This window comes from Lipophrys pholis, assembly GCF_963383615.2.
Source record: "Lipophrys pholis genome assembly, chromosome: 1".
Classification (NCBI taxonomy): Eukaryota; Metazoa; Chordata; class Actinopteri; order Blenniiformes; family Blenniidae; genus Lipophrys; species Lipophrys pholis.
Genome location: NC_137635.1, coordinates 16164235 through 16174802, shown reverse-complemented (window position 1 = coordinate 16174802; position 10568 = coordinate 16164235). Strand labels below are relative to the sequence as shown.

The 10568-nt window shown below is 43.2% G+C and overlaps 2 protein-coding genes across 4 annotated transcripts; one reads left to right on the top strand and one right to left on the bottom strand.

Moving 5' to 3' along the window:
* Positions 1–15: 15 nt before the first annotated feature.
* LOC308111407 (histone H3.3A) lies at positions 16–4223 on the top strand. The gene is made up of 4 exons (XM_080466298.1): positions 16–430; positions 1122–1259; positions 1877–2030; positions 2111–4223. Exons 2-4 carry the CDS (start codon positions 1132–1134, stop codon positions 2237–2239), a joined length of 411 nt encoding a protein of 136 aa, XP_080322424.1. The 5' UTR covers positions 16–430; positions 1122–1131; the 3' UTR covers positions 2240–4223.
* LOC308111391 (uncharacterized protein) lies at positions 2764–10387 on the bottom strand. 3 transcript variants are annotated; one of them, XM_080466270.1, is made up of 16 exons: positions 10119–10387; positions 9877–9984; positions 8806–8881; positions 8572–8728; positions 8425–8470; positions 8285–8343; positions 8160–8195; positions 8023–8075; positions 7420–7552; positions 7036–7256; positions 6893–6938; positions 6732–6797; positions 6590–6649; positions 6427–6512; positions 2909–3003; positions 2764–2836 (listed from the first exon to the last, which is right to left on the bottom strand). In XM_080466270.1, the coding sequence occupies exons 1-16, from the start codon at positions 10153–10155 to the stop codon at positions 2802–2804; spliced, it is 1314 nt and encodes a 437-aa protein (XP_080322396.1). In that variant the 5' UTR covers positions 10156–10387; the 3' UTR covers positions 2764–2801. The 3 variants fall into 3 exon arrangements, with proteins under 3 accessions (XP_080322396.1, XP_080322395.1, XP_080322397.1); XM_080466269.1 differs by having other exon boundaries at positions 6427–6649; XM_080466271.1 differs by lacking the exon at positions 9877–9984 and having other exon boundaries at positions 10119–10383.
* Positions 10388–10568: the final 181 nt, after the last annotated feature.

The following is a 10568-nucleotide window of genomic DNA, read 5'->3' as shown; positions in this document are numbered from 1 at the left end:
TGTTTTTAGCTTCGAAATCCGCATTCTACGACGATGTGAGCTTGCGCAAGGCTAGCGGAAGTAGTAGCGGGGAGACCCATAGACATAATACGGAACTATGGGACATGGAGTTCGTGGCATTATGACCATTAATTTAAATAGTCGGCTAATTAGATTACAAGTAGGAAGAAAGAAAGATGTGATGGGATTATACAAAATTAAAAAATTTGAAAAAATAAGAACAAAAAATTGTACTGTTTTCTGATTGGATGAGAGAAATGTAACTCCAAGCTCTGAGCCAATGAGCGTGCAGGGGTGTACCCGTATGACGTCAAAGAATGTATATATATCCAACTGCAACCCATCCTCCAGCGAGAAGTCGTTATCTGCGGTTGCCACTCCGTTGGAGTCGTTAACTGATATTATCTTTCAGCCGACAGACGCCCTAAAGGTAAGGCGATAATAAAAACTAATCAATTAATGTTATTAATGATAAATTATCGGTATTGATGTTCCTGCCATGGTTTTGCTTCGCTTTAAAAGTGTCGTCGAGCGTGAACGCGGCAGCATGCTGATGACTACCTTAGCTAAAAATAGAACAATGGAGGCTGGTGAAGGCTGTGGTTTCTCTTTTACCAGAAAACATAAACAAGGCCGAGAAATTTAACCGAGGACATTCACCTTGGATTCACAGTCTTCGGTGTGTCGTTTGCTTTGTTGATGCTGTGGAATTAATTGGTTGTATTGAGGGTGGGGATTAAGCGAGTCGAATAGAAGCTGGTTGAGGAAGAAACGAGAGACGGGAAAATGGCGAAGAGGAGCGGGACAGTTCGACCGCCATTAAATCTGATTTCAATAGAGTTTAATGACAAAAAAACGGGTTCTTGTTGGGTATAGAGGTAAAGCGTATTTGCTCTTATTCAAAACGGTCATCGCTTTAGTGGTGACTTAATGTTTAGGTTAAATAAGGTTTTGTATATATTGAGATCTGTTTTTAAAATCCTCAACGACTATAGATTTGAGGGGGGAGGGGAGGTGCGCTAGTCTGTTAGCTGTGTTAGCATCGCAGTGTGCGCATGCGTCAAGCTGTAATCCATCCACTTCTGCAGTTGTCTAACAATTCTCAATCTCTGGCTTTTCAGCAAGCACGACATGGCTCGTACCAAGCAGACTGCCCGTAAGTCCACCGGAGGAAAGGCTCCGAGGAAGCAGCTCGCCACCAAGGCGGCAAGAAAGAGCGCTCCGTCCACTGGAGGAGTGAAGAAGCCCCATCGTTACAGGTGAGGTTTGACTTGACTTTCAGAAATCTAAGTACTAGATAGTAAAAAATTAGTGTGTAAATGATTGTCTTTTACAATTTGTCCAAAACGTGGTGTCGTCCAGATTCCCCCGTGTTCGAGGGCGCTTGAATGGCTCACATGTGACGTCATCAACATGTCTGAGCAGGATAGGTGGAAAAAGCATATAATGAGCAGTTGGCTCTAGTTAATTATGTTACAAACATGCTTTCAGAAAGCACTGAATGATTTGCATGCAGCCTGCATTTGCTGTTCAAAAGAATCATTGAATTTTGCCTCCCATGGCGTTGTTTTGCAGGTGTCAGAGCTGGTTGGTACCACTGATTATGCTCTGTATACCAAGCCACTAGAGTGGACCCTGCATGGTGGTCCAGGGGAACATTGTTTTTGGATAAAAGTTCCTAATGTTGTGTTGCAAATGGTTCACCATTTATTATTGCATTCTGATTATGTTGTACTGCTCAAGAGACATTGAGTTTCATCTGACTCGTGCAGGACGGGATTTCATAGTGTGGAGAAAAATGCCACAGCTAGTGGGAATGTGACTGAAGCCGTTTGGGATTCAGAGTGTTAAACATGTCTTTACTCCTGTGATCCAGGCCGGGTACCGTGGCTCTGAGGGAGATCCGTCGTTACCAGAAGTCCACCGAGCTGCTCATCCGCAAGCTGCCCTTCCAGCGTCTGGTGAGAGAGATTGCCCAGGACTTCAAGACTGACCTGCGCTTCCAGAGCGCTGCCATTGGAGCTCTTCAGGTAAATAAAACTAAATAGAATCTCAATGAGTCGGCCAGGCCAACACTCTAATGTGGGCTTTTTGTTTGTTTTTCTAACAGGAGGCCAGCGAGGCTTACCTGGTGGGTCTGTTTGAGGACACCAACCTGTGCGCCATCCACGCCAAGCGTGTCACCATCATGCCCAAAGACATCCAGCTGGCTCGCAGGATAAGGGGCGAGAGGGCCTGAGTGGCCGGCGGCTGATCTGCCACGACAAATGATCCTGTTTGTCGCTCTTAACCTTTTTGTGGACATTTTTATTTCCTGGTTTTGCTTTTTTTTTTTTATAAGTTTTCTTTTTTGGATTATTTTTTTTTGTCTATTGTATTTTAGATTGCGACAATACATGAACCATTCCACACGCCTGAGTACATGTTAGGGTAGCAGCAGGAGCATCAAATCCATGTTGGTTGTACTAAATGTGTCATTACTGCAGATTCTTGGTGGGTGCTGGGCTCCTTCTGGGGATGGAGTTATCTTTCCGAAGCGAGGATGAATTCTTCACATCTTCCACATGGAGGGGTGTGAGGGAGTGTCGGCTACCTCACTACGCCCCTCTGTCCTCTGGATGGCTTTTTACATGTTTTTCCAACATAAAACCTTGGCAGCTACATTTAATACTATTTATGAAATGTCGTCACATGTCTTTCTATTAAAGGTCTTTATGAGTAGAAAATAATGTGTTTTGTTTGTTGATTCAAACACAGTTTGTTTAGTCACATAATTTATTTACACTTTAAATGAGTCGATCTCATACGAACCACTCGGTGTGTTTGAACCCAGTAGCTGAAAGAGAGGAGGAAGAGTTTATCATTGCGGGGTGAGGGTTAGTTTGGTGACGTTCAGACGGTCTCTCACCGATCCGACACACCACCTCCTCGCACTCCTTGATGCCGGCGGCTCTGAAAACCACACAGCAGAATCCAGTGGACTGAGGGGTTTCAGGGGAGTCTCTGTGGAGACAGCCAATCACACGCTTTAATGTCTGAGTCCAGCCAATGGAAGAAGATACACTGGCTCATGTAATGTTCTGCTGGCAGGGGTGGGACTTAAACCTATAATACTGTCTGCAGGGCTTTGATAAGAAACGTCTTACTGGGCACCAAAATTTAGAATTGAGGCAGAATAACTATATGTGAACAGGCATGGATAATGTGGGCCAGATTCAGCCCACAACAGGCTCCTAACTGCTACTGTGCACTTACTTCACATTTTGCTAATGTCTTAAAAGAGGAAGCAGATTAATGACAATTAGTCTCACAAGATTCAGGGTAGTTTTAGGCTAATGAAACTAGAACACCAAAATAAAATTGCATCACACGAAAGCTTATCTGCAAATACATATTTTTTTTCAATCCTGTTTTAGGAATTTGGTTTAATGGGCCTGGTTGTTCTGCAGGAGAAGAGCTGAGGGTAAAACTGGCCTGCATGAGGTAAATCTTTCTATGAATCATTAAAATAACCAGACTATAGATTTGTCAAGTCTTGCTTTGCCATAATTGTCATTACGTTGTGAAATAGAACAATTAACCAGTTTCAGTGCAATCTGAGCTGAACCTGGAGTGGAAACTGATATTTCATTTGTCTTCTAAAAAGCGATTTGATTTCTGTGTTTTTCACATTTGCTTTAGAAAACTTTAAAAATGAAAACATTTCTCATCTCAAAAAGTCTCTAAATATATGGATAAATGTCAGAGTTCTGTAACAGCATTTCATTATACTAATACCAGAAATCTGAATGGTTAAGAGCAACTAATTCATCCTGTATTAAACAGTATAGTGAGTGGAGATCAATTCAGAGTAAAGTGTGCTATAAGTGATTCAGTTAAAGCGGAATACTTTTCCAGACACAAACTTGGTTTTGCTTCCAACCTGCTGAGTCAGGAAGCGGAAGGATCTAACACGATGTCCGTCGAGGTGGACGGACTCTTATCTGGATCAGTCAGCTGTTTGACGGGTGTGGCCGGGACACACAGGTGGGAACTGAGATAGTTCAGTCTGGGAAGGTCCCATTTCCCATTTTACAGCCTCCATGTGACAATAACAAGCAGTGGCATGTCCACATTTCCAGAAAAGACCCAAACAGGCCAGATCCGCTTCTGGGAGGAATCTAAATCCTCACACCTTCCCACTGGGAAATTCCCACTTTGACTTTTGTTGGAATGCAATTGGCAAAAAAAAAAAAAAAAGAAAAGTTCCAAAAACGGTCAACTTTTTTTTTTCCTTTTGGTTTATATTTCTCAAAGATTTTTTATGTAGTTTCACTGTAAATAGTTAAAAGGTATCATTATTGGATTTACAATCAGAGACTCAGTCTTTTATTTTAATCAATTTATATTGTGTATTTGTTTTTAACTCCCCTTCTAACACTTGTCATAGAAAGAAAATATCCAATAAAGACAAATATTAAATGAACATATGAAATTTTACATGTTTATGTGTTGTGGAATTTCTTTTAAAAAGGCAATATCTATCTATCTATCTATCTATCTATCTATCTATCTATCTATCATGGGTTGAGAAATATATTGGTAAGTAAAAATGATATCCCTCTCTTACCTTTTTACATCCACAAAAATACTTTAAAATATTTTTTTCCCGGTGAGAATCAAACCTTTTTTTCCACAAAATGCTAAAAGCCGCATGGTCGCTGGCGACGGTTCCATCAGGTTCAAGGGAAGTTTATCTGACTCGAGTTTCTCTGAGCAGGAATTTAAAGAGTTTAAAATATATCTATATATATTTTCTTTCTTTTGCAGCCATCTATTCCATTTTGAACATATTAAACCGCAAAGAAACACAGACACAATTATTACGATATGTTTTGCAATATTTGTTAATAAATTAAAATGCAAAAAAATTGAAACTAGAGGAACCACTGGGGAGCTGAATGAGTCGGTTCTTTTGAGGGAACCGAGTCAACCCAAAAACGAGTCGGCTGCAGAGAGAGAGCAGGAGAGGTTTAGAAATGAGCTGACGGACAAATCATCCGTTTGCATCTATAAACCTATTCGTAATGTTCTTCACCCACATGCATAAACCCATCATGTAATTCCAACTGGAATAACTACAACAATTCTCATAATAAAAATACGAGAGATTTGTTTATCTCTTGGTAAAAGCAGTTGAAACCTTTAATGGCGAGTCATTTTACTTATCTTTTCAAATTTCATGTACATTTAGCGACGGAATAGCAACGATCACAACTACGTCCTCCTGTATTAAACGGTATAGAGAGCGAGCCGAGATCAGTTCAGACTAAACTGTGTTGTAAGTGATGTGATCCAGTTAAAGCGGAATACTTTTCCAGACACAAGCTTGGTTTTGCTTTCAACCTGCTGAGTCAGGAAGCGGAAGGATCTGACGTGATGTCCGTCGAGGTGGACGGACTCTTATCTGGATCAGTCAGCTGTTTGACGGGTGTGGCCGGGACACACAGGTGGGAACTGAGATAGTTCAGTCTGGGAAGGTCCCATTTCCCACTTTACAGCCTCCATGTGACAATAACAAGCAGTGGCATGTTTCCAGAAAAGACACAAAAAGTGTGAGAAATCTAAATCTTCCCACTTCCCCACTGGGAAATTCCCAGTCTGACTTTTCCCAAATGCAACTGGCAAAAAAAAAGGTCCCAGTGTCAATAGTTGAAACTTTATAAATATTGAGACATCTGGTCTTTTTTTGGGGGGGTTTTGGAGATATTGTGCTTTTACTCATCAGGAGTTTTTCTATAAATTAATTAAAAGACTCATGACGAGAAGAAACAAGTGGAATTATTTTATTAAAACACTTGTTTAGATATGAAGTGAAACGTACTACTTTGTGTGAAATGAAGCAGCTTATTTGATCATTCTAATAAACGTACATATATTATAGTTTAGTTGTACCTTCTCCTTATTTTTTTTATAAATATGATTTCTTCTCAAAATTAAACAGAAACTTTGCTGGAAAGCACCAGCCCACCCAAACGATCTGCCGCCAAAAGCTCTGTGGCGCCCCCTAAAGGAGATCAGCTCCACTGTTACAGACAGTTTTTACATGAAGAAACATGAGTGGGCCAGACCATCAAATAGTGCCATATATATTCTAAACTTAGACTTTAATGTTTGATTTGTTGCAGTGCAGAATATATACGTGATGAAAATGTCTATATTTTCACAAAACCAAACAATTATTGAAAACGACCACAATCTCAACAGAAACCAATGTCTTAAGTGTTTTGTTGTGTCTACTATTCTTCATTAAATTTGCTTGATTTAAAAAAAGAAAAAAAAAAGGAAAATCTGTTTTCTTTGAAATTTGGACTATTTGCTTTTGTGGATTATCTTCCCAGATTAGCTCAGCTGCGTGCTCCGAGTAGTGGTAAATGTCATACTCACGCCACACAGAATGCAAATATGGTGTAATCCGGCTGGGCGAATCTGCCCACACAGGAGATCTCTGGATAATGATGCTCGAACAGCTCCTGTGGGGGAGAAAACAGAATACAGCCGGCCGACTCTCCCAGGAGGATTTCAACCACAGAGGAGGAGATTTCCGCACCAGCTTGGTGTTTCTGTCCGTGCAGGTCAGATGCGTTTCCTTCAGGTCCAGCAGCACCTCCTGCAGAGACACATCACACCACCTGAGCCACGGCCGAGTCGCAGTGTTTCCAACCTTGGGTTTACTCCGGCTGCTTCACTACCTTGCTGGGCTGGTTCAGTTGGAGCACTTGTGGAATCGTGTGCTGCAGCACTTCTTTCCCTCCGAACTGGGAAAGTTGCAAATCAGATTCAGTTTTTCGAAACATCGACAGCTGAAATAAAGTCATTTTATTTCATTAAATTTTCTTTTTTTTTTTTTTACCATTCCTATGTTTGCTTTTCCTAAGAACTGCACGATGTACACGATCCTGAAAGGAGAAATGAGCCATAGTTGAGCTGGAATGTTTTCAAAAAGTTCCACCAAAGTTGCGTTGTCAGTGCCTCCGCCCCTCGCCGGTAACTCGCCTTCCCTCTTTGAGGCACTGAGACGGTTTGTCCCTGCCGGAGGTCTGCTGGGGGGTGGAGGTGGAGGTGGCGGGGGGGCCGAGCTGCAGGGACGGGTTCTCCGTCCTCAGGTGCTGCAGGAGCTTGATGAGGGGCCGGTAAACCGTCCCGTCGCGGGCGCGCCAGCGCATGACTCGGATGGACAGCGGGCAGCCTCTGAGCCGGGACAGAACCACGCCGGCCTGGGAGGAAGAAGTGGAAGAGTCAAAACTGTCAGAAGTTACTCTTGCTTCCTCTCAGTTTTGGTCTGAGGTCAGATTTGTCTCCATGTGCAGTGAAACGGTAGGAATTATTCTAATTCGATATATATGGATTTAAATGAAACACGTCGGAGGGTTTCCTCACTTGTCCATTTTTGGAATTCCTCAGCGACGTCCCGTTGATTTCATCAATGACGTCACCGGGGGAGATGAACTTATCAACGTGGGCCTGACTGCCGGGCGTCAGGTCGAGGACGAAGACACGCCCACTGAGATACCTGAGGGGGCGGAGCCGAAGACGGACAGACCATTGTTATTGACATTTTTTATTGGTGCTTTAATTATACTTTTTAATCATTGCCAGTACTTTAATGACACCTTTTCACTATTACTGTTACTATGACGCTACTTTTTAACTTTTTTTGTTATTTTATTATACTTTTTCACTATAACTAGTACTCTATCAATACTTTTCTTCTGGTAGAAATTATACTCTAAGTTACATTAGTACATTATCAATATTTTTTCACTCACTGTTATTATCAGACACTCATTCTCTCCTCTCAAACACACTCTTACACACAATACGTAGCTACTGCGACTTGAACTCACTCAGTGATGACAGCATGGAGGTGATACTAGTTGCCAGCGAGCCTCAACCACACACAAAATGTCATGCAGAATGTTATAGCGTTTTCTTTTAATATTACTAAAAGAATGATTCTTTGAAGAGTTGAAGAATACGAACCTCAAAACGATGCCGACCTCTCGACAGGGCACCACTTCATAAATGTCACAAACCTACAAGAAGACACACCCACGTGTTCACTTGTTTAGTTTTTTTCTTCGTTTAAAAGATCAGCTTTGCTAAGATCTTGTCCTTACCGGGAGGAGCCAGCTCTCATCCAGAAAACTGCAATTCTGTGCAAAGAAAACACATCTCAGGGCTGGATTTGAAACGTGTTGAGAATATTCGTGGTTTTGACACTTTGATGTTGGAGGTGATTTACCTCCATGTCCAGTTTGAACTCCATGTGGGACAGAACCAGCAGCAGGGACATAAAAGGTTCTGAAAACGAGGAGAAAGGTTGATTTTAGCTCGGCTGTTGATGCCGAAGTGGAAACAGAGATGACGTAAGATAAAGCTCACCCACAAACTCTTCATTTCTGAGGATGGACACAGCCGGACTGTACCACTGCAGGGGAGGACGACACGGTGAAACAGATCCCAACAAGTCTTTCAGAGGAGGGTGTGTGTGTGTGTGTGTGTGTGTGTGTGTGTGTGTGTGTGTCTGACCTCCAGGACCCGGGGCGTGTGCAGCAGGTGTGTGAAGAACTGAGGCAGGGCCCGGCGGTTGAGGGCCAGCCGGAGCAGGTAGCGGCCCCGGCCCTGAGCCGAGAGCAGCTTCCTGCAGACTCTGGTCTGCTCCACCGCCAGGGACACGGCGGACAGCCTGCACACAGCCACACAGGCGTCACACACCGGGGGGAGGAGTTCCACAACGCTGCACCGTATGCAGGACGGCCTTACCTGCCGCAGACGTCCTGATGAGGGAGCTGGTCGAAGCACTGCCAGTAATCCCTCTGCACCAGGCTGAGAACCGGCTCTGAAGGGACAGAAACACACCCAGTGGAGGTAAGCTCTCTGTGGATCATTGAATGGTTGCCGACACGTCACAGAAACCCATCATTTCACTGTTTTATTTGTGTAAAGATTGCAGATTATTGTTCATGTGTGCCTGCTATCGTGCATATCAAACATCTCTCAATTAACTTACTGTGTTATACATGTGCTTGCTCGTTATGACATTATGTCATCATAGTGCCACAAAGTCAGAGAAACTAAACTTTGGCTCTTTCCTTCGTCAGTTAGGCCCACGTTAAAGGGCCTTTTCAAGTGGGAACGCATCATTCCAAGAAAAGGTTCCACGTTTACAAGGCAACGTTTGACAATTATGTCAGTTTCCTAGAAACAGCAGCATGCCAGGCCATGAGTTGGTGCTGTCAGTTGTTTTTGGAATGAAACCACACACACACACACACACACACACACACACACACACACACACACACACACACACACACACACACACACACACACACACACACACACACACACACACACACACACACACACACACACACACACACACAACAGCCACAGAAAACAATAAGCTGACATTATTGATGAAAGAGCGTTTTTGAAATGTTGCACTTTTTCATGCCCGTTTCCACAGCAACAGAGTTGTAATTTCAGTCCAGAGGCCACTCAGAGAACAATCTGGCCTTTAGTGAGTGAGACCAGTAAAATGTCTGCATAATAACTTTTAACTATACAGATTATACTGCAATACTCATAGTGTATACTCACACCTACCTCTACAGAAATACTACCTAAAACTCCCTTCTGCAATGCAACGATTTAACAGTGGGGATGTTTGCATGTTCTCCCTGTGTGTGGATCTTCTCCAGTTTCCCTCCACAGTCCATAAACATGCATTAGAGGTGATGATGACAGATGAGACATTATGATCACACAGATATATAAATGTGGGGAAAAAAAGAGAAGCAATGTGAGGGAATTCATGTAATCGACACTGACGTTGGAGCCCCTTTCTGAGCACGAGCTCCAGTAGCTCGCAGCACGAGGCCAGGTGCGGGTTGGAGTCTGTCACTGTGTCTCCATCAGACTGCAGGTTGAGGACACACACTGCAAGAAAAACGACAACAACAAACACTACAGCGGATCTGCTGCGTGACAGCTGCGTTTGTTGATTTCTGTTTGCAACGTGTGCGATCAGTCGAGATTATATCGAAGGATTAACGCCTAATCCCGACGCTTACCTTTCAGGGTGCCGAGCAGGGGGTCTTTAGGGGCCATGATGAGGAGAAAGGTGCGCAGCGCGCGCTCAGCCTGCTGTCATTCAAACACCTGACACGCACACAGGTCGCACTTCCGCGTCGCACCCGTTTCCTCAACGTCCGCAGTGTCGATAAAGATCAAGGAAACAATTTGAATTAAATCTGCGCGATAGAGATTAAAAAAAATGTGCGCAGCCAAATCCGCCTGTTTATTGAATCGCTTATTTTCTTTTCTTCCTGAGATCATAAACGAGATGTTTGTTTACTGCAGCGACCTCTGCCGGTCTGTTTAGACACTGCAACGTCACCGTGCTGCCTACACGGACCACAGGGAAATATATGATGCGTGTCTGATGTTTCATACCAGATTATATTTGTTTCCTCCTACAACGGGGAAATTCACAAGCACCTACCATGAATACAATTTAGAAC

Excerpts from the sequence above, each read along its gene's own strand:
- LOC308111407 (XM_080466298.1), top strand. The coding sequence starts at position 1,132 with ATGGCTCGTACCAAGCAGACTGCCCGTAAGTCCACCGGAGGAAAGGCT. Across the intron at positions 1,260-1,876 it reads AAGAAGCCCCATCGTTACAG|GCCGGGTACCGTGGCTCTGA; the intron begins GTGAGGTTTGAC and ends CCTGTGATCCAG. Across the intron at positions 2,031-2,110 it reads CTGCCATTGGAGCTCTTCAG|GAGGCCAGCGAGGCTTACCT; the intron begins GTAAATAAAACT and ends TTTTTCTAACAG.
- LOC308111391 (XM_080466269.1), bottom strand. The coding sequence starts at position 10,155 with ATGGCCCCTAAAGACCCCCTGCTCGGCACCCTGAAAG. Across the intron at positions 8,471-8,571 it reads ACACGCCCCGGGTCCTGGAG|TGGTACAGTCCGGCTGTGTC; the intron begins GTCAGACACACA and ends CCTCCCCTGCAG. Across the intron at positions 7,257-7,419 it reads GGAATTCCAAAAATGGACAA|GCCGGCGTGGTTCTGTCCCG; the intron begins GTGAGGAAACCC and ends TCTTCCTCCCAG.